Source organism: Melospiza georgiana, chromosome 24 (assembly GCF_028018845.1).
Source record: "Melospiza georgiana isolate bMelGeo1 chromosome 24, bMelGeo1.pri, whole genome shotgun sequence".
In the NCBI taxonomy this organism is placed as follows: Eukaryota; Metazoa; Chordata; class Aves; order Passeriformes; family Passerellidae; genus Melospiza; species Melospiza georgiana.
In genome coordinates, this window is record NC_080453.1 from 7,743,395 (window position 1) to 7,767,570 (window position 24,176).

Here is a 24,176-nt window from a genome sequence, read left to right on the forward strand (position 1 = left end):
CATTGTCCCCTGTCCCCATTTATTTTTGAGGGAATTCCCAGGCTGGGGATGGCATCTGGATGTGGCACTGAGAGGAAACCATTGTCCCCTGTCCCCATTTATTTATTTTTGGGGGCAGTTCCCATGTCCAGGCTGGGGATGGCATCTGGATGTGACAGAGAGAGAGGGAACCATTGTCCCCGGTCCCCATTTATTTATTTTTGGGGACAGTTCCCATGTCCAGGCTGGGGATGGCATCTGGATGTGACACAGACAGAGGGAACCATTGTCCCCTGTCCCCAGAGCTGCTCTGGGCTGGCCAGAGTTCATTTCCCTGTCCCCAGGGCTGCTCTGGGACTGGCTCTGGAGTTTTGTTGTTGCTGGGCAGGGTTTGGGCACATCCAGAACCGTTGCTGCTCCTCACACAGGGAATTTGGGAGGAGACCCCAAATTTCCAGCCCAGGTGACATCCCAGATTGCCAAAGGTGTGGAGTTCCATGTGGCTGGAACAGCCACAGGATCAGGAGGTGTTTGGGGGATCAGGAAGTGTTTGGGGGCATCAGGAGCTGTTTTGGGGCATCTGTTTTGCTGGATTTGGGGGGATCAGGAGCTGTTTTGGTCAAGATGTTTTGCTGGGTCACAAGCTGGATTTTGGGGAATGGGGAGCTGGTTTTAGGGAGCTGTTTTTGGAGGATTAGGACCTGTTTTGGGGGAGCTGTTTTTGATGATCAGGAGCTGGTTTTGGAGAGCTGTTTTGAGGAGCTGTTTTGGGGGGATCAGGAGCTGGTTTTGGGGGATCAGGAGCTGTTTTTGAGGAGCTATTTTGAGGAATCAGGAGCTGTTTTGGGGACCTGATTTTGGGGATCAGGAGCTGGTTTGGGGGAGCTGTTTTTGATGATCAGGAGCTGTTTTTGGAGAGCTGTTTTGAGGAGCCATTTTGAGGAATCAGGAGCTGGTTTTGGGGATCAGGAGCTGTTTTGATGAGCTGTTTTGGGGGGAATCAGGAGCTATTTTGAGGAGCCATTTTGAGGAATCAGGAGCTGGTTTTGGGGGATCAGGGGCTGTTTTTGGGGACCTGATTTTGGGGATCTGGACCTGTTTTGGGGGAGCTGTTTTGGCGGACCAGGAGCTGTTTTGAGGAGCAGGTTTTGAGGGATCAGGAGCTGGTTTTGGGGATCAGTAAGCTGGTTTTAGGCACCTGTTTTTGGGGGATCGGGAGCTGTTTTTGGGGACCTGATTTTGGGGATCTGGACCTGTTTTGGGGGAGCTGTATTTGATGATCAGGAGCTGGTTTTGGAGAGCTGTTTTGAGGAGCTATTTTGAGGAATCAGGAGCTGGTTTTGGGGGATCAGGAGCTGTTTTTGAGGAGCTGTTTTGAGGGATCAGGAGCTGTTTTTGGGGACCTGATTTTGGGGATCTGGAACTGTTTTGGGGGAGCTGTTTGTGATGATCAAGACCTGTTTTGAGGAGCTATTTTGAGGAATCAGGAGCTGGTTTGGGGGGATCAGGAGCTGTTTTTGAGGAGCTGTTTTGAGGGATCAGGAGCTGTTTTTGGGGACCTGATTTTGGGGATCTGGACCTGTTTTGGGGGAGCTGTTTTTGGAGGACCAGGACCTGTTTTGAGGAGCTATTTTGAGGAATCAGGAGCTGGTTTGGGGGAGCTGTTTTGGGGGAGCTGTTTTGAGGAGCTGGTTTGGAGGAATCAGGAGCTGGTTTTGGGGGTCAGGAGCTGGTTTTAAGCACCTGTTTTTGGGGGATCAGGAGCTGTTTTTGGGGACCTGATTTTGGGGATCTGGACCTGTTTTGGGGGAGCTGTATTTGATGATCAGGAGCTGGTTTTGGAGAGCTGTTTTGAGGAGCTATTTTGAGGAGGAATCAGGAGCTGGTTTGGGGGATCAGGAGCTGTTTTGTGGGTCCTGTTTTGAGGAGCTATTTTGGGGGATCAGGATCAGGAGCTGTTTTGGGGGATCAGGAGCTGTTTTGGGGGATCAGGAGCTGTTTTGGGGGATCAGGAGCTGTTTTGAGGGATCAGGACCTGTTTTGAGGAGCTATTTTGAGAAATCAGGAGCTGGTTTTGGGGGATCAGGAGCTGTTTTTGAGGAGCTGTTTTGGGGGATCAGAAGCTGTTTTTGGGGACCTGATTTTGGGGATCTGGACCTGTTTTGGGGGAGCTGTTTTTCATGATCAGGAGCTGGTTTTGGGGATCAGGAGCTGTTTTGGGGGAGCTGTTTTTGATGATCAGGAGCTGGTTTTGGGGAGCTGTTTTGAGGAGCTATTTTGAGGAATCAGGAGCTGGTTTTGGGGATCAGGACCTGTTTTTGAGGAGCTGTTTTGGGGGGATCAGGACCTATTTTGAGGAATCAGGACCTGTTTTGAGGAGCTGTTTTGGGGGGATCAGGAGCTGTTTTTGAGGAGCCATTTTGAGGAATCAGGAGCTGGTTTTGCGGATCAGGAGCTGTTTTGTGGGTCCTGTTTTGAGGAGTCATTTTGAGGAATCAGGAGCTGGTTTTGAGGATCAGGAGCTGTTTTGTGGGTCCCGTTTTGAGGAGCCATTTTGATCAGCCATCCCCACCTTCCCTCCTCCATCTCCCACCCCATTCCCACCCCTTCCCCACCTCCCTCCACCCAACCCTGACCTTTTCTCTCTCTCTCCTTCTCCCCACAGGCCAAGATGACTGGAATGGAACCCGGCCCTCCCTGAAGGCGCCCCCAGCCCGGCCAGTCAAGGGGGGCTACAGAGAGCACCCCTATGGCCGCTACTGACCCCCAAAAACGGGGCCAAAAACCCCAATTTAGGAGCAAACTCTTGTTTCTGGTTCTTGTATCTCCCAGGATTCCCGTTGCTTTACCCACAGCAGACAAGTAATTGTCTCCCTGTTTTTCTTCCCGGCCCTTTTTTTCCTCCCACTCCATCCTCACCTTGCATTTTGGCTTCTGTACGTAGTGATTTCTTGATGGATTTTTAAATAGATTTAGAAGGGGGGGAAAAAAAAACAACAACAAAAAACAACTTTTTTAATTTTTATTATTTTTAATTTTTTTTTTCTTCTTTCAGTGTGTAGATGGCTTTTCTTTCTTTGTCGTGTTTAGGTTAAAAAACAAAAAAACAAAAAAACAAACTGTACCTTTTATAAGGAAAAAAAAGACAAAAAAAATATCCTAAAAAGCGAGTTAAAAAAAAAATGTTAGTTTCCAAAAGTGACATGCTTTGCTTAGTGCTGAAATTAAGGTTTTGTTAAAACTTTTAAAGTTTGTTTTAAAGGAACCCATAAAGGTTGTAGTTGCAGAATCCCAAAGTAGGCTACATTTCAAAATTCAGGGTTATTTTTTAAGAATTAAAATCATAATGTAACAGTAGTGGCTGCCACCATTTAAAAAACAAAATACAAAAAAAAAAAAAAACATAACTTCAGATGCCAAACCTTTAAAAGGAGATTGCTGGTGAATCTTGAAGTTTAAATTTTAACCCAAAGGATCCTCCAAACAAATTAAATAGCATTTTCTAAAGAGAATTGACTTAAAAAGAAAAATTAGGTTGGTAAAAAAATTGACTTTTCTTATGTGGATTTTGAAATCTAGCCCCCCCTGCAGTGTTGAGATATGCTTGGGAATATTTTTCCAGTGGAAAGGGGTTTTAGTTTAATTCTAAATTAACAATTTTTGAGGGAAAAAAACCAAAATATGGCTCTGATTACCCAGTGTTTGATAAAAAGAATATTCCATGTGTAGACCTGTAAAATTCTGATTTTTTGTAGCCCATTGAGGCAGAAAATGATGAAAATTTCAACCTCACTCTAAAAAAATCTCATTTTCAAGCAGTCCCAGCCACTTCTTCAAGTGTATCTCAGCACGAGCTTTGCATAAAAAGGGACACTGCAGCTGTAAAACAAAAAAAAAAAACAAAATTAAAAAAAAAAAAACAGACAAAAAACAACCCAAATTTCACTTTGTACATAAAGATAAAGTCCTAATTGGATTTGTTACACTGTCCTCCCACTCTGTTCTGGAAGAGAAAAATGCAACATTTTGTGTAAAGTCTGCCTAACTAGGTAGCTCAAAACGTGTCAAAATGTCTGTCTCAATCTGTCAATAAAGTTTAGTCCTTTTTTAATCAAAGTAAATGTGATGAATTGTCATTTGTTTTTGGAGGTTTTCTTTTTTTTTTTCAAACAACTCTAAATCTATGCTAAACCTAATTTGTCTTTTATTATTATTATTATTATTATTATTATTTTATTATTATTATTTATTTAAAATTGTGGAGGCATTTCTAAAAAATGGTGGTTTTTTGGTAATTCTCGTGACAAAACAAAAATTTTTCAAGCTTGTTGAGCTTAAATTTACTTTAAAAAATATGAAAAATACCAAAAAAAAAAATTGTTTTTCACCCCCTGGAAGTTGCTGAAAGCAGTTTTGGAGCCAGAAATCTGAATTTGGGGAAGCATTTGATGGTTCTTTCCTTGATGATTCAGATTTCAGGTGGCCTCAGAGAATATTCCAGAGGCTGGTTTAAGTAGGAATGCTGAGAATTCCAAGGAATTTCCTTTCTGTAACCCCCCCTTTGCTGCTTTTCCTTGGAAAAGACCCTTAAAAAATGAAATTTTTTTGTTGGCGAACAGTGCTGCAGCTGCTCCTTAAATCCTTTGTGAGAGGGTGTGCATGTAGAGATATTTAATTAAAAAAATATTTTTATTTAAAAAAAAAAAATCAATGCTTCATTGGTTTGTTATTTCCCATCCAGCAGATGAATTTGGAATGTTAAGGGGAAGAGGATTAAACTGCTCGGGGGTGAAAAATAAAATTTTAGGGAAAAAAAAAAAAATCACAAAAAAAAAAACCAAAAACTGCAGCGCATGAACGGAGGGGAATATTTAAAAATAATTAAAAAAAAAAAAAAACCACACACAAAAGTTGTATTTGTAGATTGTTATTAAAATGCAAATAACTGAATTTTCAACACTGGTTTGGAGTCAGCTTTCAGGGCATAATGTGATGAAAAGCTCAGCCTATGCCCCCCCTTTTAAAGGAAAATTATCAGCAGGAGAATTCAGGATGTGTAAAACAGGCACCGCAAAGCCCAAAAGGTAAAACCCTAAATGTCTGATTTTAATCCAGCACATTTCTCTTTTCCATAAACCTGTGACGTAAACTTCTTACCCAGCCGACCCTTCAGATGGTAATTTCATGTAAAAGGGGAAAAAAAAACCAAAAAAAAGGAAAAAAAAAAAAAAAAGATGTTTTAAATATAAAGATTTAAACCAACCCACGTGGCATAAATTAGCAATAACTTTTAATAATGTGCCCTTGGCAGATGCACTGGGATGGAATGTGGGCCAAAAGGGATCTTTAAATATCCTGCATTTTGAAAGGATAAAAATGTAAAATGAACGTGAATCCAAGCTAGTCCTGCTACTGCCAAAACAACAACAAAAAAAAAAACCAAACCCAAATTCTGCTCAGTTGTTTGAAAATCTCAATTTTTAGCCCCCCAGAATTGCTGTTTCCTGTGAAATGTCCATAGCTCAGCTGAAGTTGCATGTTTTTCCTTCATGTGTAATTGCATGCAGGAATCTCTCTCTTTCTTTTCCCTTTTTTTATTTTATTTTTAATTAATTTTTTTGCATCCCTTTATGAGGATCCTCACAATTTTTTTCCTTTGATTTGCAGGAATTTGGGGCTGTGACTCAACAGGAGGAGGAGGAAGAGCAGGGCCAGCACCAGCTGGGTGAGTTTTGAGTTTTGGGGGATTTTTTTACAACCCCTTGTTGAGTTCCCAGCGTGGGGGTGGCACCATCTGAGCTGCCAAATTCCATTTTTTTTTTTCCTTGGATCCACACCAAAAAATAAAAAGGGAGAAGCTGCTTCCCTGAGGTCACAGCGTGGAGGAGGCTCCTGAGCTGAGTTTTTGGGGGATTTTAAGGGATTTTTGGGATGGGATTTGTGCTTTGGGATGCAGGAATTTCATGGAATCACAGAGAAATCTGGAAGGTTCTGTGCTTCCCAAATTTTGGGATTTTTTTTGGAATTCTGCTCCCAAGTGCCAGGGATTTTTTCCTCTCCCTGTTTTCCCATCCACATCTTGTTATTTTTGTAGGATTTTGGGCAAGACCCCATTCCAGAGAGAATCCCCCCATTGTTCTTGGCTCTGTTCACATCTCTAGAAATGTTTCCCAATAAAATCCTGGTTTTGTCAGGCTGGGAACACCCCCCTGCTCCATGGCTCAGCATTCCCAGGCTGTTGTGGTGTTTGTGAGGTGAGAAATTGGAATTTGACTCCATGTTTTCAGAAGGCTGATTTATTATTTTACGATATTATATTTTTAAAAAATTATATATTAAAACTATGCTAAAGAAAAAGAGCCATCAGAAGATTAAACAAGAATGATAATAAAAACTCATGACTGACCAGAGTCTGACACAGCTGGCTGAGACTGATCATTAATTTAAAAAAATTAACATGGAACTAATCAAAGATGCACTTGTTGGTAACCTCCAGACTACATTCTAAGCAATCAGATAATTATTGTCTATATTTTTTTCTGAGGTTTCTCAGCTTCTCAGGAGAAAAATCGTGGCAAAGGGATTTTTTTAGAAAATTTCATGGTGAAATTTCATTTCACCTTTTCCCTGGGTGGGAACAGCTCCAGTGCCTCCAGTGCAGCCCTGGGGTGTAAAACCCCAGCCTGGCCTTGCTCTGAGCTGGCCCAAAGCTGCATTTTGTCCTTTGTGAGGAGTGAATCCAAGGAAAACGCTCCAGCTGGAATTCCAGAGGTGTCCCCAGCAGCTTTTCCTGGAAGGAGCCTCATCCCCTGCCCCTTCCTTACCCCTGCCTTCCATTTTCTGTTTGCATTATTTCAATAAAACCAGTGGCTCCGAGCTTTATTTTATGGAATCATGAATTTAGAGAATGCTCTGGGGTGGGAGGGACCTCAAAGCTGCTCCAGTCCCATGGCAGGGCCACTTCCACTATCCCAGCACTCCAGGAATGGGAATTTCACAGCTTTTCTGGGATTTTTTTTATCTCCCAGCCTCACTGAAAGCACAGTGGTTTGATATTTTACCCCCAAAATTCCAGCTTGGATCAGCAGAGCTGGAGAGTACAGCTGGATTCCCTGTCCAGATCTGAACAAATTTGAATTTTAGATGAGAGCATCTGCCACCAGCAGAGCCAAGGAAAAAAATGTGCATTTTTACCTCCTTAACCCCTCCTGCTGCTCTCCCAAAGAAAATTTGGGATCAGGGGGGTTCCAGCAGCATGGAGAGACCCTGGAGGAGGAGGAGGAGAGCAGGGAAGGCTCCAGCTGGAGCTTTGGGAAGGAAAATTTCTCAGGGAATTCATCCTCCATGGATCGGGGAATTTCTCCCTCATGGATCAGGGAATTCCTCCAAGAATCAGGGAGTTTCTCCACTGTGGATAAGGGAATTTCTCCTCCATGGATGAGGGAATTTCTCCCTGATGAATCAGGGAATTTCTCCTTCATGGATCTGGCAATTTCTCCCTCATGGATCAGAGAAATTCTCCCTCATGGATCAGGGAATTTTTCCTCCATGAATCAGGGAATTTCTCCTCCATGGATGAGGGAATTTCTCCCTCATGGATCAGGGAATTTTTCCTCCATGGATAAGGGAATTCCCCCATGGATCAAGGAATTCTTCCCTCATGGATCAGGAAATTTCTTCTCCATGGATCTGGGAAATTCACCCTCATGAATCAGGGAATTCCTCCTCCATGCATCAAGGAATTTCTCCTTCATGTATCAAGGAATTCCTCCCTCATGGATCAGGGAATTCCTCCTCCATGGATCAGGGAATTTCTTCCTCATGGATCAGGAAAATCCCCCTTCATGGATCAGGAAATTCCTCCCTCATGGATCAGGGAATTCCTCCCTCATAGATCAAGGAATTTCTCCTCCATGGATCAGGGAAATTCTTCCATGGATAAGGGAATTCCTCCATGGATAAGGGAATTTTTCCTCCATGGATCAGGGAATTTCTCCCTCATGGATCATGGAATTTCTCCTCCATAGATCTGGGAGTTTCTCCCTCATGGATCAGGGAATTCCTCCCTCATGGATAAGGAAATTCACCCTCATGGATCAGGGAATTTCTCCTCCATAGATGAGGGAATTCCTCCCTCATGGATCAGGGAATTTCTCCGCCATGGATCAACCTCCGGCCCCTCAGATGAGCCGTGGGTGGTGAGGGGGAGGAATTCCTGCGGGCTGGGCAGTGTCCATGGGGCTCCCAGCTGGCATGGAGATGTTTTTCCCTCATTTTTCCCCTCAGGAATCTCCCTGCTGTGAGCACAGCTCAGCTGAGCCCTCCATATGTTCCCATGGGAATGTTTTTCCACGCTCCTTTTGCTCCTTTTGCCAAGAGGGAGCTGATTCCAGAGGATCGGTTCAAGCTCTGTTTGCTGTGAGTGGAAAATGGGAATCTGCCAGTTTTTTTTTGGGAGTGTTGGAGAACACCAGAGCCTCCCTTGGATCCTGGGAACTCCCCTGGATCTCCAGCTGCCTGTTGGAAAACTGAAATATAAACTGTTTCCCGATGGAGGTGTTCATTTTACCGCTGAATTTGGAATTTTACCACTGATTTTGGACCAAAAAAGGTTCATCCATCATGTTCCAGATGCATTTTTTGGCCTGACTGGGTTTTTAGGGATACCCTGGTACCTTTAGAGGATTCTCTTAAACATCAGGTGTGTGGCCACTCCTGATTTTTTATGCTTTTGTACAGAATCAATATAAGTTGGAAGAGCCCTCCAAGCTCTGTGACCAGTCATTCCTTGGACACCTCCAGGGCTGGGCGCTCCAGCTAAAAAAAGAAATACCAAAAATCCAGCAAACTTTGTCTTTGTGCAAGTCCATTCATTCCAGGGCTGATTTTCCTCCACCTTAAGCAGGGCTGCCTCTCATCTTTGTGAAACCATCAGTGCTGAACCACCAACCCCACAAATCCCAACAAATAATTGGGGTAAAAAACCCAAAATTGCAGAGATGCTGAAACCCCTCCAGGAGCGGAGGTGGAGCCGCGCAGGTGCCAGGATTACTCATCCCTTGCCATAACGGGTTGCTGGGACATCTGGCGGCTGCGATTGCCGCCGTTCCCATCGGTGACACCCGGAGGTGACACCGGGAGGTGACACCGGGAGGCGACACCGGGAGGTGACACGGCGCTGCCCGATGGGCGTGGCCACACAGAGGAGGCGTGGCTTTCCGCGCGTTCGCGCCCCGCACCAGCTTGTCCCACGCCGGCCGCCGTCGCGCCCCGCCCGCCATATTGTGCCCGGCGCAGGCGGAGCGGCGGCCGGCGATGGGTGAGGGAGGCCGGGCCGGGGGCAGCGCGGCCGGGGAGGGAACGGGCGGAACGGGCTGAGGGGGGGAACCCGCCCGGCAGCCGGCGGGGAGCGGCACGGGCGGCGGGCGGAGCGCGGGAGAGCCCCGCGGTTCGCCCCGCCCCGCCGCGGGGATGGGGGCGGCTCCCGCGCTGCGGCCTCGCCCGGAGCCCCTCAGAGCCCCGCGGGCTCAGGGAGCCCTCACGGAGCTTTCCGTGGCGCTCCCGGGCGGGTCCGGAGCAGCCCGGTGGGGTTTTCAGAGCCGCTGTGGGTCCCGGTGTGCCCTCAGAGCGCCAGGGCCCCTCTGAGCTTTTGTGCAGCCCCACGTGTGCCCCCAGATTTCTCCCTCAGAGCTCCTGGGGTCCCCAGAGTTCTCCTGCTGCCCCGCTTGTGCCCCTAAATTTCTCCCCCAGAGGTCCCAGTGCTCTCCTGCAGCCTCACCAGTCCCCCCAGATTTCTCTCTCAGAGCTCCTGGGGTCCCCATTGTTCTCCTGCAGCCCCACTTGTACCCCCAGTTTCTCCCTCACAGCTCCCTCAGTGCTCTCCTCAGAGCCCCCAAATTTCTCCCTCACAGCTCCTGGGGTCCTCAGCGTTCTCCTGCAGCCACATTTGTGTCCCCAAATTTCTCTCTCAGAGATGCTCCTGTGGCTCCCAGTGTTGTGCAGCCCTACCTGTGCCCCCAAATTTCTCCCCTAGAGCTCCCAATGTTCTCCTGCACCCCCATTTGTGCCCCCAGATTTCTCCCTCACAGCTCCCCCAGAGCTCCCAGTGCTCTCCTCAGAGCCCCCAAATTTCTCCCTCAGAGCTTCTGGCTCCCCATTTTTCTCCTGCAGCCTCACCTGTGCCCCCAAATTTCTTCCCTAGAGCTCCCAATGTTCCCTGTACCCCCATTTGTGCCCCCAAATTTCCCTCTCAGAGTTCTCGGATCGCCAGTGTTCCCCTGCACCCTCATTTGTGTCCCCAAATTTCCCTTGCACAGCCCCAGCTGCTCCCCCAGACCCCAAATTTTACCCCCAGATTTCCCTTTACAGCCCCCACATTTCCAGTTTCCCTCCTGGCTCCTTCCTGGACCCCAAATTCCCCTCATTGTTTGCCCTCACAGCTTCCATCTCCTCAGAGCCCCCAAATTTCTCCCTCAGAGGCCCCAAATTTCTCCCTCAGAGCTTCTGGCTCCCCATTTTTCTCCTGCAGCCTCACCTGTGCCCCCAAATTTCTCCCCTAGAGCTCCCAATGTTCCCTGCACCCCCATTTGTGCCCCCAAATTTCTCCCCTAGAGCTCCCAATGTTCTCCTGCACCCCCATTTGTGCCCCCAAATTTCTCCCTCACAGCTCCTGGGATCCCCAGTGTTCCCCTGCACCCCCATTTGTGCCCCCAGCTGCTCCCCCAGACCCCAAATTTTACCCCCAGATTTCCCTTTACAGCCCCCACATTTCCAATTTCCCTCCTGGCTCCTTCCTGGACCCCAAATTCCCCTCATTGTTTGCACTCACAGCTTCCACTCTCCTCAGAGCCCCCAAATTTCTCCCTCAGAGCTTCTGGCTCCCCATTTTGTGGCTCCAGCTGCAAATTCCAAAGCTGGATATGATCCAGCAGGAGCAGGAATGTGCCTGAGTTCCCCTCCCAGCTCAGGTTTCACTGGGAAATGGGGATTTTTTTATCGATTCTCCTGAGGTTCACAGGATCCAGAGGAAGTTTGGAAAAGCTTGGGATGAGTTTTGTGTGTGGCAAACAAGGAGTGGGAAAGCTGAATTTGGGCTCACCCCATTGACCTCAGTGCCATCAAAACAAAAATCAACAAATACCCTAAAAATGTGTTGTTTCTTCCCATCCTAAAGAGCCAAAAATAAAATAACAATTTTAAAAAGCTGCGACCTTCAGTTCCAACACTAAATGATACCAAAATATCCCAAATTTCTGAATTTTGGGGGCAAATTGTTGAGCATTTCTTGAGTCTGGAAAACAGGGATGACACCACAGGGATGCAGAGGGAATTCCTTGTAGAGTGATGAATTCTCAACCCCTCCTTGAGGCTGCATCCTTGACCTGGAGAAATGTGGGAGATTGGGAAAAATAGGTGGAGAAATTTGGATTATCCTGCAGCAATGAGCTCCAAAAATTAAATTTGGAGAAATTTGGGTTATCCTGGAGCAATGAGCTCCAAAAATTAAATTTGGAGAAATTTGGGTTATCCTGAAGTGATGAGCTCAGAAACTAAATTTGGAGAAATTTGGATTATCATGGAGCAGCAGGCTCCAAAAATTAAATTTGGAGAAATTTGGATTATTTTGGAGTGATGAGCTCCAAAAATTAAATTTGGAGAAATTGGGATTATCCTGATGACAGCAAGGCCTGGAATGCTCCTTAAGAAATGCTAATTAATACATGCTCATTAATATGGGAAACAGGGATGACCACACACCCTGATGATTCCACCACAGGGGTGCAGATGGAATTCCTTGTACAGTGACAAATCTCAGCACCTCAGCAAGGCTGGAGCTCCCTGATTTTGCATCCTTGACCTGGAAAAATGTGGGAGACAAGGAAAAAATAGGCGGAGAAATTTGGATTAACTTGGAGCATTGAGCTTGAATTGAATTTGGAGAAATTTGGATTATCGTGGAAGTGATGAGCTCTAAGGATTGAATTTGTGGAAATTTGGATTGTCATGGAGCGACGAGCTCCGAAAATCGAATCTGGAGAAATTGGGATTGGCGGGGTGGTGACAGCGAGGCTCCACAAGGAACGCTAATGAATCCCTGCTAATTAATCCCTCTGGTGTGTCCCTGCAGTGGTGGGGGCTGAGCCCAGCCCGCAGTGAGCAGCCAGGACCCCCCTGAGTCCCGGGCATGGCCGGGGGACGCCGGGGTCCCAACAGGAGCTCCTACTGCCGGACCCCGCTGTGCGAGCCCGGGGCTGCCGGGGCTGCCGCGCACTCCTCGGGCTCCTCGGTCACCGGCGTGCGCTCCCGCACCAGGTACGGCTCGGGCAGGGCTGGGGCTGGGGCTGCTCCTCATCATGGGCCCTGCTCTTAAACCTCGTCCCAGTCCTCAGCCTTAAAGCTCATCCCACTCCCTGACCTTAAAGCTCTTCCCATTCCCTGACCTTAAAGCTCTTCCCATTCCCCGACCTTAAAGCTCATCCCATTCCCTGATCTTAAAGCTCATCCCATTCCCCGACCTTAAAGCTCTTCCCATTCCCCGACCTTAAAGCTCCTCCCATTTGCTGACCTTAAAGCTCTTCCCATTCCCCGACCTTAAAGCTCATCCCATTCCTTGAGTTTAAGTCTTGTCCTTCTCCCTGATCTCAGAGCTCATCCCATTCCCTGTTCTTAAAGCTTATCCCACTCCCTGACCTTAAAGCTCTTCCCATTCCCCAACCTTAAAGCTCTTCCCATTCCCTGACCTTAAAGCTATTCCCATTCCCTGACCTTAAAGCTCCTCCCATTCCTTGAGTTTAGGTCTTGTCCTTCTCCCTGATCTCAGAGCTCTTCCCATTCCCCGACCTTAAAGCTATTCCCATTCCCCGACCTTAAAGCTCCTCCCATTCCTTGAGTTTAAGTCTTGTCCTTCTCCCTGATCTCAGAGCTCATCCCATTCCCTGATCTTAAAGCTTGTCCCATTTTCTAAGCCTAAAGCTCCTCCCGTTCCCTGTTCTTAAAGCTCATCCCATTCCCTGACCTTAAAGCTCATCCTATTCCTTGAGCTTAAAGCTCATCCCATTCCCTGATCTTAAAGTTTGTCCCATTCCCTGACCTTAAAGCTTGTCCCGTTTCCCAACCTTAAAACTCATCTCATTTCCTGACCTTAAAGCTCATCCTGTTCCTTAAAGCTCATCCCATTCTCTGACCATCCCCTTCCTTGATCTTAAAACTTGTCTTGTTCTCTGGTCTTAAAGCTCTTCCCATTCCCTGATCTTAAAGCTCATCCCATTCTCTGACCATTCCGTTCCTTGATCTTAAAACTTCTCCCATTCTTTGGTCTTAAAGCTTGTCCCATTCCCTGACCTTAAAGCTTTAAAACTGATCCCATTGCCTGATCTTAAAGCTCATCCTGTTCCCTAATCTTAAAGCTCATCCCATTCCCCCACCTTAAAACTCATTCCATTCCATGGTCTTAAAGCTCAGTCCATTCCCTGATTTTAAACCTTGTCCCATTCCCTTAAATCTCATCCCATTCCATGGTCTTAAAGCTCATCCCATTCCCTGATTTTAAAACTTGTCCCATTCCCTGACCTTCAATATCATCCCATTCCCCAGCCCTAATGCTCATCCCCTTCCCTGGTTTTAAAACTTGTCCCATTCCCTTAAATCTCATCCCATTCCCTGATTTCAAAGCTCATCCCATTTCTTGATCTTAAAGCTTGTCCCATTCTGTGACCTTAACATTTATCCCATTCCCCAGCCATAAATCTCATCCCATTCCCTGATCCTAAAGCCCATCCCATTCTCTGACCTGGATGGGGCTTGGAGCCACCAGGGACAGGGAAGCTGTCCCTGCCCGTGGCCTGGGTGATCCCTGATGTCCCCTCCAGCCCAAAGCACTCTGTGATTCCCTGGTTTATCAGTCCCTGACTTTGGGAATCTGGGCCTTTCAGGGAGACTCCTCAGCTTTCCCCTCACTCATGGCCTTGTTTTGTGTTCTCCATCTCTTTTAAACCATGGCCTGATCCCCCTGCATCCCCCTGCATCCCCAATTCAATCTGGGAGTTTACAGGGACACTTTGTGCTCTGCAGTTCCTTTGAGGCCCACGCCCAGATTCCTTTGCCTGTTTTTATTTAGAGATTGCAGCTCAATCTGGGAGATATTAATTCCCTTTGATGCAGAGGATCAGTCTGGCATCCTGTGCCTGCTCACACACGAAGAGGCTCCTCTGGCTAAACTCGTTTTTCCTCCTCAGGTGAACAGAAGGTGAAGAATGAACAAGGGCTTGTGTGTAATTGCTCTGCCTTTCATGTTCAAGCACTCTTAGATATGTAAACACCAACTTGAGCTCTGAAAGCTTCCAATTAATTAAGAGAGCCACTGAGTAGCACAACACAACCCTGGGTCTGAACAGCACAGGGGATTTAATATCAAATATCCTGGGTCCAAATGTTGCTTTGTGTGGGCAAATCCCTGCTCACATCTGATTGAAATTTGTGATTTGTGCCAAACAGCGATAACTCAAGTTTCCCCATTGATCTCAGAGCTGTGAGGGGAGCTGGAGGACATCCCCCTGCTCAGCCCTCTGAAGTACTCAGGGGATTTAATATCAAATGTCCTGAATCCAAATATTGCTTTGTGTAGGCAAATCCCTGCTCACATCTGAGTGAAATTTGTGATTTGTGCCAGCCACTGATAACTTGAGTTTCCCCATCAATTTCAGATTTGTGAGGGGGAGCTGGAGGACATTCCCCTGCTCACCCCTGGGTCTGAACAACTCAGGGGATTTGATATCAAATGTCCCAAATCTTGTTTTGTGTGGGTAAATCCCTGCTCACATCTGATTGAAATCTGTGATTTGTGCCAGCCACCAATAGCTCAATCAATTCCCCATCAATCTCAGAGCTGGAGGACATTCCCTGCTCAGCCCTGGCTCTGAACATCACAGGGGATTTGATATCAAATGTCCTGGGTCCAACTATTTCTCCCTCGTGGATCTGGGAATTTTGTGTGGGCAAACCCCTGCTCGCGTCTGATTGAAATTTGTAATTTCTGCCAACCACTGACAGCTCGAGTTTCCTCATCAGTCTCAGAGCTGTGGGGGGAGCTGGAGGACATGCCCCTGCTCACTCTTGGCTCCCCCTGGCAGGAGTGGCTCGGGGACAGGCCTGTCCAGCCCCCCTCTGGCAGCCCAGACCGTCGTCCCCCTGCGGCACTGCAAGATCCCCGAGCTGCCCGTGGAGAGGAGCGTCCTGTTCGAGCTGCAGCTCTTCTTCTGCCACCTCGTCGCCCTCTTCGTCCACTACATCAACATCTACAAGACAGTGTGGTGGTACCCTCCCTCCCACCCTCCCTCTCACACCTCCCTGGTAAGCACCAAAGGGCAGCTGGAGCTCCCAGGCTGTCTTTTAGGTCACAAAACCTAAAGTTTTAGAGATAATGTTTGATAAAAACTTCAGCTGACCCTTCACTCCGTTTCCCACATTTTGGGCTCTGGTTGTCTTTTTGGCATTCTCTTGGAAGAGAGATTCCCAAAAGAGAATAATTTGGGACTATTTCTGTGTGTTCCTGGTGGAAATGGAGTAATTTTGGTTTTGTCCCCACAGAACTTTCACCTCATTGACTTCAACGTGCTGACGGTGACAACCATCGTCCTGGCACGGCGCCTCATCAGTGCTGTCGTCAAGGAGGTAAAGGCAGAGATTTGGAAAGCTCTGGGTCCCTTTTGCCATTCCAAACCCCTCCATCCTCCCCTAAACACCTCTGTGGTGTTCCCAAGTCAGAATCTCAGGTGGGGTTTCCAGTGGGAGGAGAAGAGAACAGAACTGAGCTCCCCAGACCTGCTGGGTCTGTCTCTGAATTTCTGTCTCAGCCAGACTGTAGTGACTGATTCTCTCCTTCCTTTTGCCTCTTTTCCTGCTCTCTCCATCACTCCAGCTTTCCCCAGGGATGCTCACTGGAATCATCCCATGGGGAGCAGTGCCAGGAGACTGTGCTGGGCACTGGTGACAACCAGTCCTTACCTGGAATCCCTCCTCACTCCCAGATTCCAGAGGGGTTTTGGAGAGCCCAGATTCCACAGAAACCCTCCAGACCTTACCTGGAATCTTTCTTCACTCCCAGATTCCAGAGGCTTTGGAGAGCCCAGATTCCACAGAAACCCTCCAGACCTTCCCTAGGATCTCTCCTCACTCCCTGAGCAATGCAGCCCAGATTCCAGAGAGGTTTTGGAGTGCCCAGATTCCACAGAAACCCTCCAGAGCTTACCTGGAATCTCTCCTCACTCCCAGATTCCAGAGGCTTTGGAGAGCCCAGATTCCACAGAAACCCTCCAGACCTTACCTGGAATCTTTCTTCACTCCCAGATTCCAGAGAGGTTTTGGGGAGCCCAAATTCCACAGAAACCCTCCAGACCTTCCCTAGGATCTCTCCTCACTCCCTGAGCAATGAACCCCAGATTCCAGAGAGGTTTTGGAGAGCCAGATTCCACAGAAACCCTCCAGAGCTTACCTGGAATCTTTCTTCACTCCCAGATTCCAGAGAGGTTTTGGAGAGCCCAAATTCCACAGAAACCCTCCAGACCTCACCTGGAATCTCTCCTCACTCCCAGATTCCAGAGTGGTTTTGGAGAGCCCAAATTCCACAGAAACCCTCCCTGTCCTGGTGCCAGCTGGGCACTGCCATTTCCTTCCTAGCCATGATTTTACACAGCATTTTCTCCTTAAGAAGAGGCAGTGCCCAGCTGTGCCCTGATGTCCCCTGTGTCCCACAGGCTTCCCAGAGTGGCAAGGTGTCCCTGCCACGCTCCATCTTGCTGGTGCTCACTCGCTTCGCCGTGCTCACGGGCACGGGCTGGAGCTTGTGTCGCTCCATCATCCACCTCTTCAGGACCTACTCCTTCCTCAACCTCCTGTTCCTGTGCTACCCGTGAGTATCCCTGCCTCAGGGATGGGGGATCCCCCCCAAAAATCCAGGGGGGAGGCTCCCTGCAGCAATGTGGGGTTCTTGGAGCAGCCTGGGCTTGTGGAAGGTGTCCCTGCCCGTGGACACAGAGTTTATCCTGCACCTCTCCACATTCCATGGTGGCAGGACACATCTGTGACACTCACCTCTCTTTCAGCTTGATGTCAGCATTAATTATTACTCACTAAAAGGGTTGTGTGCTTTTCCTGTGGCGCTGACAAAACTCAGGGCTTTGTGTTTTCCCTTTGTTCCTGGGCTCCTCTGCCAGGTGGAGGGGTTCAAACAGCTCCTGGGTTTTGTTACTTATCAGAAGGAAATGTTGGGAGTGGAAATGGATCCCTCCTCCCTGGTAGATGCAGGAGGAAACATCCAGAGATTTGCTGCAGGAGGAAACATCCCAAAGATTTGCTGCCGGGGGAAACATCCACAGGGATTTGCTGGCAGGGGAAATATCCCCAGAGATTTGCTGCCTGTGTTTGAGCTCAGAGCTCTTTTTGGGAGTTTCCCTTTGGAATTATGAAATCCCAGACTGGTTTGGGATTATTCAGCAGTAGCAGGGGCACCTTCCACTATCCCAGGTTGCTCCAAGCCTTGAACTCATCCAGCTCAGAACTCCACAGGGGAATTGGGGATGGGATCCCAGTGGGATGGGATGGGATGGGATGGGATGGGATGGGATGGGATGGGATGGGATGGGATGGGATGGGATGGGATGGGATGGGATGGGATGGGATGGGATGGGGTGGAATGGGATGGGATGCATATCCCGAGCTCTGTGCTTTCCAGAACCCCGCAGGAGAACTGGGGATGGTGATCCCAGTGGGATGGGATGGGATGAGATGGGATGGGATGCAGATCCTGAGCTCTGTGCCTTTCCAGCTCGTGAGCTCTGTGCTTTCCAGAACCTCACAGGGAAATTGGGGATGGGATCCCAGTGGGATGGGATGGGATGCAGATCCTGAGCTCTGTGCCTTTCCAGAACTCCACAGGAATTTGGGATGGGATCCCAGTGGGATTGGAAGCAGCTCCAGAGCTCTTTGCTTTCCAGAACCTCACAGGGGAATTTGGGATGGGATCCAAGTGGGATGGGATGCAGATCCTGAGCTCTGTGCTATCCAGAACCCCACAAGGATTTGGGATGGTGATCCCAGTGGGATGGGATGGGATGGGATGGGATGGGATGGGATGGGATGGGATGGGATGGGATGGGATGGGATGGGATGGGATGGGATGGGATGGGATGGGATGGGATGGGATGGGATGGGGTGGAATGGGATGGGATGCAGATCCTGAGCTCTGTGCTTTCCAGAACCCCACAGGGGAACTGGGAATGGTGATCCCAGAGCTCTGTGCCTTTCCAGGTTTGGGATGTACATCCCCTTCCTCCAGCTGAACTGTGACTTTCGCAAGGCCGGGCTCTTCACCCAGGTCACCAACATTGGCCCCAGGGACACGGGGGAGGTGACAGCCCGGGGCAGGGACTACCTGACAGTGCTCAAGGAGACGTGGAAGCAGCACACGAGGCAGATGTACGGCATGGAGGCCATGCCCAGCCACGCCTGCTGCCTGTCCCCGGACCTGATCCGCAACGAGGTGGAGTTCCTGAAGATGGACTTCAACTGGCGCATGAAGGAGGTGCTGGTGAGCTCCATGCTCAGTGCCTACTACGTGGCCTTCGTGCCTGTGTGGTTTGTCAAGGTGAGGCCTGGCTGGGAGGTGACCCTGGGGCACACTGAGGGGCCACAGTGCTTGGTTGTGGTGGTTGTGGGACAATGAGGGGTCACAGTTCTTCGTTATGGTGACACAGGGGCACAATGAGGGGCCACAGTCTTTGCTTGTGGTGATTGTAGCACAAGGAGGGGCCACAGTCCTTCCTTGTGGTGGTTGTGGCACAATGAGGGAGGACAGTCCTTGCTTGTGGTGGTTGTGGCACAGTGAGGGGTCACAGTCCTTGATTATGGTCATTGTGGCCAATGAGGGGTCACAGTGCTTGATTGTGGTGACACTGGGGGACAGTGAGGGGCCACAGTCCTTCCTTGTGGTGATTGTAGCACAAGGAGGGGCCACAGTCCTTCCTTGTGGGTGGTTGTGGCACAATGAGGGAGGACAGTCCTTGCTTGTGGTGGTTGTGGCGCAATGAGGGAGGACAGTCCTTGCTTGTGGTGGTTGTGGCACAGTGAGGGGTCACAGTCCTTGATTATGGTCATTGTGGCCAATGAGGGGTCACAGTGCTTGATTGTGGTGACACTGGGGGACAGTGAGGGGCCACAGTCCTTCCTTGTGGTCATTGTGGCACAGTGAGGGGTCACAGTCCTTGATTATGGTGATTGTGGCACGATGAGGGGTCACAGACCTTCCCTGTGGTGGTTGTGACACAATGAGGGGTCACAGACCTTCCCTGTGGTGGTTGTGGCACAATGAGGGGCCAGAGTCCTTGCTTGTGGCACAATGAGGGGCCAGAGTCCTTCCTTGTGGCACAATGAGGGGTCACAGTCCTTGCTTGTGGTGACACAGGGGCACATTGAGGGGTCACAGACCTTCCTTGTGGTGGTTGAATTCTGAATGTCTGGTGCTGAATGGGGTGAGTCCCTGTGCCCTGAGGTGCTGGTGCTCCATCAGCTGAGCATCAGGAGCTGCCTCCCAGGTGTTGGTGCTGATGGCACCAATATTTTGCAGGAATTCTCCATCCCCCATCCCACGCGGGCTCTTCCTTTCCGCGCTGTACCAACAGCTCCGCACAGCCCACGTTCCACCTACCTGAGTGCTTTGTGTGGTGACACCTTGGGCAGCTGAGGCTGTCCAGAGTGTCCCCCAGTGTCCCACTGTGTCCCCCCAGAACACGCAGTACTACGACAAGCGCTGGTCCTGCGAGCTCTTCCTGCTGGTGTCCATCAGCACCTCGGTGATCCTCATGCAGTACCTGCTCCCTGCCCGCTACTGTGACCTGCTCCACAAGGCTGCAGCACACCTGGGCTGCTGGCAGAAGGTGGATCCTGCCCTCTGCTCCAACGTGCTGCAGCACCAGTAAGGAATTCTCTCCTGCAGTTCTCCCTTTGCTGAGATGTGCCTGAGTTCCCCTCCCAGCTCAGGTTTCACTGGGAAATGGGGATTTTTTATCGATTCTCCTGAGGTTCACAGGATCCAGAGGAAGTTTGGAAAAGCTTGGGATGAGTTTTGTGTGTGGCAGACAAGGACTGGGAAAGCTGAATTTGGGCTCAGCCCATTGACCTCAGTGCCATCAAAACAAAAATCAACAAATACCCTAAAAATGTGTTGTTTCTTCCCATCCTAAAGAGCCAAAAATAAAATAACAATGTTAAAAAGCTGCGACCTTCAGTTCCAACACTAAATGATACCAAAATATCCCAAATTTCTGAATTTTGGGGGCAAATTGTTGAGCATTTCTTGAGTCTGGAAAACAGGGATGACACCACAGGGATGCAGAGGGAACTCCTTGTAGAGTGATGAATTCTCCCTCCTTGAGGCTGCATCCTTGACCTGGAGAAATGTGGGAGATTGGGAAAAATAGGTGGAGAAATTTGGATTATCCTGCAGCAATGAGCTCCAAAAATTAAATTTGGAGAAATTTGGATTATCCTGCAGCAATGAGCTCCAAAAATTAAATTTGGAGAAGTTTGGGTTATCCTGGAGCGATGAGCTCAGAAACTAAATTTGGAGAAATTTTGGAGCGACGAGCTCCAAAAATTAAATTTGGAGAAATTTGGATTATCCTGGTGACAGCGCTCCTTAAGAAATGCTAATTAATACATGCTAATTAATATGGAGAACAGGTATGCAGAGGGTGGGTGGGTGGGTGGGTGGGGAGCTCAGCCTGAAATAAACCAGGGAAAAGTGAGAGCAGAGGTGTTGGCTGACACATCCAGCAGCACAAACACTCTGGGCACTGTCCCTGCCAGGCAGGGCTGGTTTCTGGCACGGTGCCTGCTGCTCCTGGCCACGGCTGCCTCCAGGTTGTCACTGCCATGGTGACAATTCCAAATGGGAGCACAATTCCCATTCTCCTCACTGCTGGCAGGGAGGCAGCAGAGCCCCCGTGTAGGTGGGATGAAGGAATTTCTTGTTCCTTGCAGGTGGATTAAGGAATTTCTTGGTCCCTTGGCAGGTGGAATTAAGGAATTTCTTGTCCCCTTGCAGGTGGGATTAAGGAATTTCTTGTTCCCTACAGGTGGGATTAAGGAATTTCTTGCTCCTTGCAGGTGGATTAAGGAATCTGTTGGTTCCCTGCAGGTGGGATTGAAAAATCTCGTGTTCCCTGCAGGTGGATTAAGGAATCTGTTGGTCCCTTGCAGGTGAATTAAGGCATCTCTTGGTCCCTGTAGGTGAAATTAAGGAATTTCTTGGTCCCTTGCAGGTGGGATTAAAGAATCTCTTGTCCCCTTGCAGGTGGATTAAGGAATTTCTTGTTCCCTGCAGGTGAATGAAGGAATCTTTTGGTTCCTTGCAGGTGGAATTAAGGAATTTCTTGGTCCCTTGCAGGTGGAATTAAAGAATCTCTTTTCCCCTGCAGATGGATTAAGGAATCTCTTGTCCCCTTGCAGGTGGAATTAAAGAATCTCTTTTCCCCTGCAGATGGATTAAGGAATCTCTTGTCCCCTTGCAGGTGGATTAAGGCATCTCCTGTCCCCTGCAAGTGGGATTAAACAATCTCTTGTGCCCTGCAGGTGGGATTAAAGCATCTCTTGGTCACTAGAGGTGGGATTAAAGCATCTCTTGTGCCCTGCAGGTGGACTGAGGAGTGCATGTGGCCTCAGGGGGTGCTGGTGAAGCACAGCAAGAACGTCTACAAGGCCGTGGGTCACTACAACGTGGCCGTGCCCTCGGACGTGTCGCACTTCAGATTCCACGTAAGGCCCCCTGTCCCTCCTGGCACAGGGATCCCCCAGCAGGGCCCTGCTGCTTCCTGCTGGCCTGGCCACCTCAGGCTGGCCGAGCTGAGGGTGGCAGTGCCCAGGGTGGCATCTCAAGCACCATCCAGAGCCAGAGCCATCCTCACGCAGAGCTTTCCCCTCCCGCCCGGTGCCTCACCCCGCTCTCCCACAGTTCTTTTTTAGCAAACCGCTGCGAATCCTCAACATCCTGATCCTGCTGGAAGGAGCTGTCATCTTCTACCAGCTCTACTCGCTGATTTCCTCGGAGAAGTGGCACCAGACGATCTCCCTGGCTCTGATCCTCTTCAGCAATTACTACGCCTTCTTCAAGCTGCTGCGGGACCGCCTGGTGCTGGGCAAAGCCTACTCCTATGCTGCCAGCAGGGACTCAGAGCAGAAGTTAAATTAAAACAATTGCACTGATGCTCTCTCTCAGCCTATTACAGAACAAACAAAAAAACGAGAAACCCTCAGAGCTTTGTATTTTTGTTACCACTGCTTTTTTTTTTTGTTGTCGTTTTCTTTGATAACTGATGTAATTAAAAGGAAAAAAAAGAAAAAACATATTTTTTTACTCCCAACAAGTTGTTTGTGTGTTTGTTGTTTGGATTGGCCTCTGACAGAAGGTTTGCTGCTGTTTGGGTGTGAGGAGGGGATTTTTTTTAATGGTGGAGAGGGAGGAGGAAGGTGAGAGTTACAGGTGTGTTAAAGCTCCCAAATGAGTTCCTTTAGGAGGGGGTGAACCCTCATCCTGTCCTTTTGGGGGTCCCCATGTGCCCCCTCCCCATGCCCTGTGTAAGGAAAGGTGATGTAATTTCTCTGAGATGTTTATTTTCAAATCACTGAGCCCCAACTGCTGCAGTGCCCTGGTTTGAGGGGTCCCCTGTGGGTGAGGGGACGCAGTGAGAGCTGAGGGGGTTTGGGGGACCCCCAGCGCCCCCTTTGCTCCTTTACCGCGCTTTGGGTGCTCTCCCCATGCTCCTCCGGCCCGTCAGGATCGGGGAAGGAGGAGGAGGAGGAAGAGGACGAGGGGGAGGAAGGGAGGAGGAAGAGGAGGGGGATGAGGAGGAAGGGACGCAGCGCATCCCCGAGAGCCGCGGCCCGGGGACCGTCCCCGCTGCGGGGGCTCCGGGCTCCCCCTGCCCTGGGAGGGTCCCGAGGGGTCCCAGAAGGGGTCCCGGGGGTCCTAAAGGGGTCCCGGGGGTCCTAAAGGGGTTCTGGGGGTCCCAAAGGGGTCCCGGGGGGCTCGGGGGGGTCCCGGCTCCGGCCTTTGTTCCGGCAGGGCCACGCGGCCGCCAGGGGGCGCCAGGGGCGCGTGTCCCGATCCCGGTCCCGGTCCTGATCCCGGTCCCGATCCCGGTCCTGATCCCGATCCTGGTCCTGATCCCGATCCCCATCCCGGTCCCGATCCTGATCCCGATCCTGATCCCGATCCTGGTCCCGATCCTCATCCAGGTCCCGGTCCCGATTCCCACCCCCATCCCAATCCGGATTCCGATCCCGGTTCCCGTCCCGGTCCCGATTCTCATCCCGATCCTGGTTCTGGTCCCGGTCCCGCCTCCGACACCGCTCCCGATTCAGCCCCGACCACGCCGGGGGAATTTTTGCCGCTGAAAGCGGAGAACGAGCATCGGAACGGGTCCGGGGAACCGGGACCGGGAGCAGAACCGGGACCGGGACCGGGAGCAGCATCGTCCGTGGCCCGGGGAGCGGAACGGGGGTGTGGGTGCCCGGCAGAGCCCCGAGGGACGGCGGGGACACGGCGGGGACACGGCGGTACCGGGGGCCACCGGAGCGGAGCCGCCGCCGTTTCTCAGCGCTGCCGTCAGCGGGCCAAGGGCGAGGAGGAGGAAGGAGCAGCGGGAACGGCGAAGGCTGGAGGGGAGCCAGACTCAGCCTCGCCCTCCGTGGGATTGCACCTTCCCTCACCCCACCCCGCACCGGGACCGGGACCGGCACCGGCACCGAGCGGGATCCCCCATTCCCGGGGACACCGAGCGGCTCCGCTGCTGAACCCCCCGAGCCCCCCGGCAGGTGCTGCGGGTTTGGGGGCGCAGAGCGGCCCCCCCGCCTGTCCCCGTTTCCCGTGTGACCCCAGCAGCACCGAGCCCGGTGTCCGGCCGGGATTTCCACCCCGGCGATGTCGGGGCACGGCGGGAGGAAACGGCCGTGTCCAGCCTTTCCCGAGGATGAGGATTTCCTTCCTCCCATTGAGCGGGGACCCTGGGGTTAGCACGCAGCCGTGGGGCACAGGACGGGACGGGGGGCCTGGCTGGGAGTTGGGGGGCAGAGCCCCCCGACACAACCCTGGGGGCATCTCCTTATTCCCCTCTCTTCACTCCCGAGAACGAAGGAGCTGGATTTGG

The 24,176-nt window shown here is 50.2% G+C and overlaps 2 protein-coding genes across 5 annotated transcripts in view; both read left to right on the forward strand.

Moving 5' to 3' along the window:
- KHDRBS1 (KH RNA binding domain containing, signal transduction associated 1) overlaps nt 1-6,323 on the forward strand; it is a 20,843-nt gene extending 14,520 nt beyond the window's left edge. Inside the window, exons 9-10 of one of the 2 annotated variants that reach the window (XR_009115544.1) lie at nt 2,645-2,841; nt 5,647-6,323. Coding sequence is in view for 1 of the 2 variants with exons in the window: in XM_058040288.1 (XP_057896271.1) it covers nt 2,645-2,742 (98 nt within the window). In the remaining variant the exon portion in view is untranslated. Of the gene's footprint in view, nt 1-2,644; nt 4,096-5,646 lie in introns of those variants that run through there. The other variant, XM_058040288.1, reaches the window with a different exon arrangement.
- On the forward strand, nt 2,818-22,391 carry TMEM39B (transmembrane protein 39B). Of its 3 annotated transcripts, XM_058040284.1 has the most exons (10): nt 2,818-2,841; nt 5,647-5,704; nt 12,107-12,291; nt 15,108-15,327; nt 15,565-15,648; nt 16,731-16,885; nt 18,283-18,619; nt 19,758-19,945; nt 21,666-21,786; nt 21,983-22,391. In XM_058040284.1, exons 3-10 carry the CDS (start codon nt 12,164-12,166, stop codon nt 22,217-22,219), a joined length of 1,470 nt encoding a protein of 489 aa, XP_057896267.1. In that variant the 5' UTR covers nt 2,818-2,841; nt 5,647-5,704; nt 12,107-12,163; the 3' UTR covers nt 22,220-22,391. The 3 variants fall into 3 exon arrangements, with proteins under 3 accessions (XP_057896267.1, XP_057896265.1, XP_057896268.1); XM_058040282.1 differs by lacking the exons at nt 2,818-2,841; nt 5,647-5,704 and adding an exon at nt 8,336-8,397; XM_058040285.1 differs by lacking the exons at nt 2,818-2,841; nt 5,647-5,704 and adding an exon at nt 9,266-9,298.
- The last annotated feature ends 1,785 nt before the right edge of the window (nt 22,392-24,176 follow it).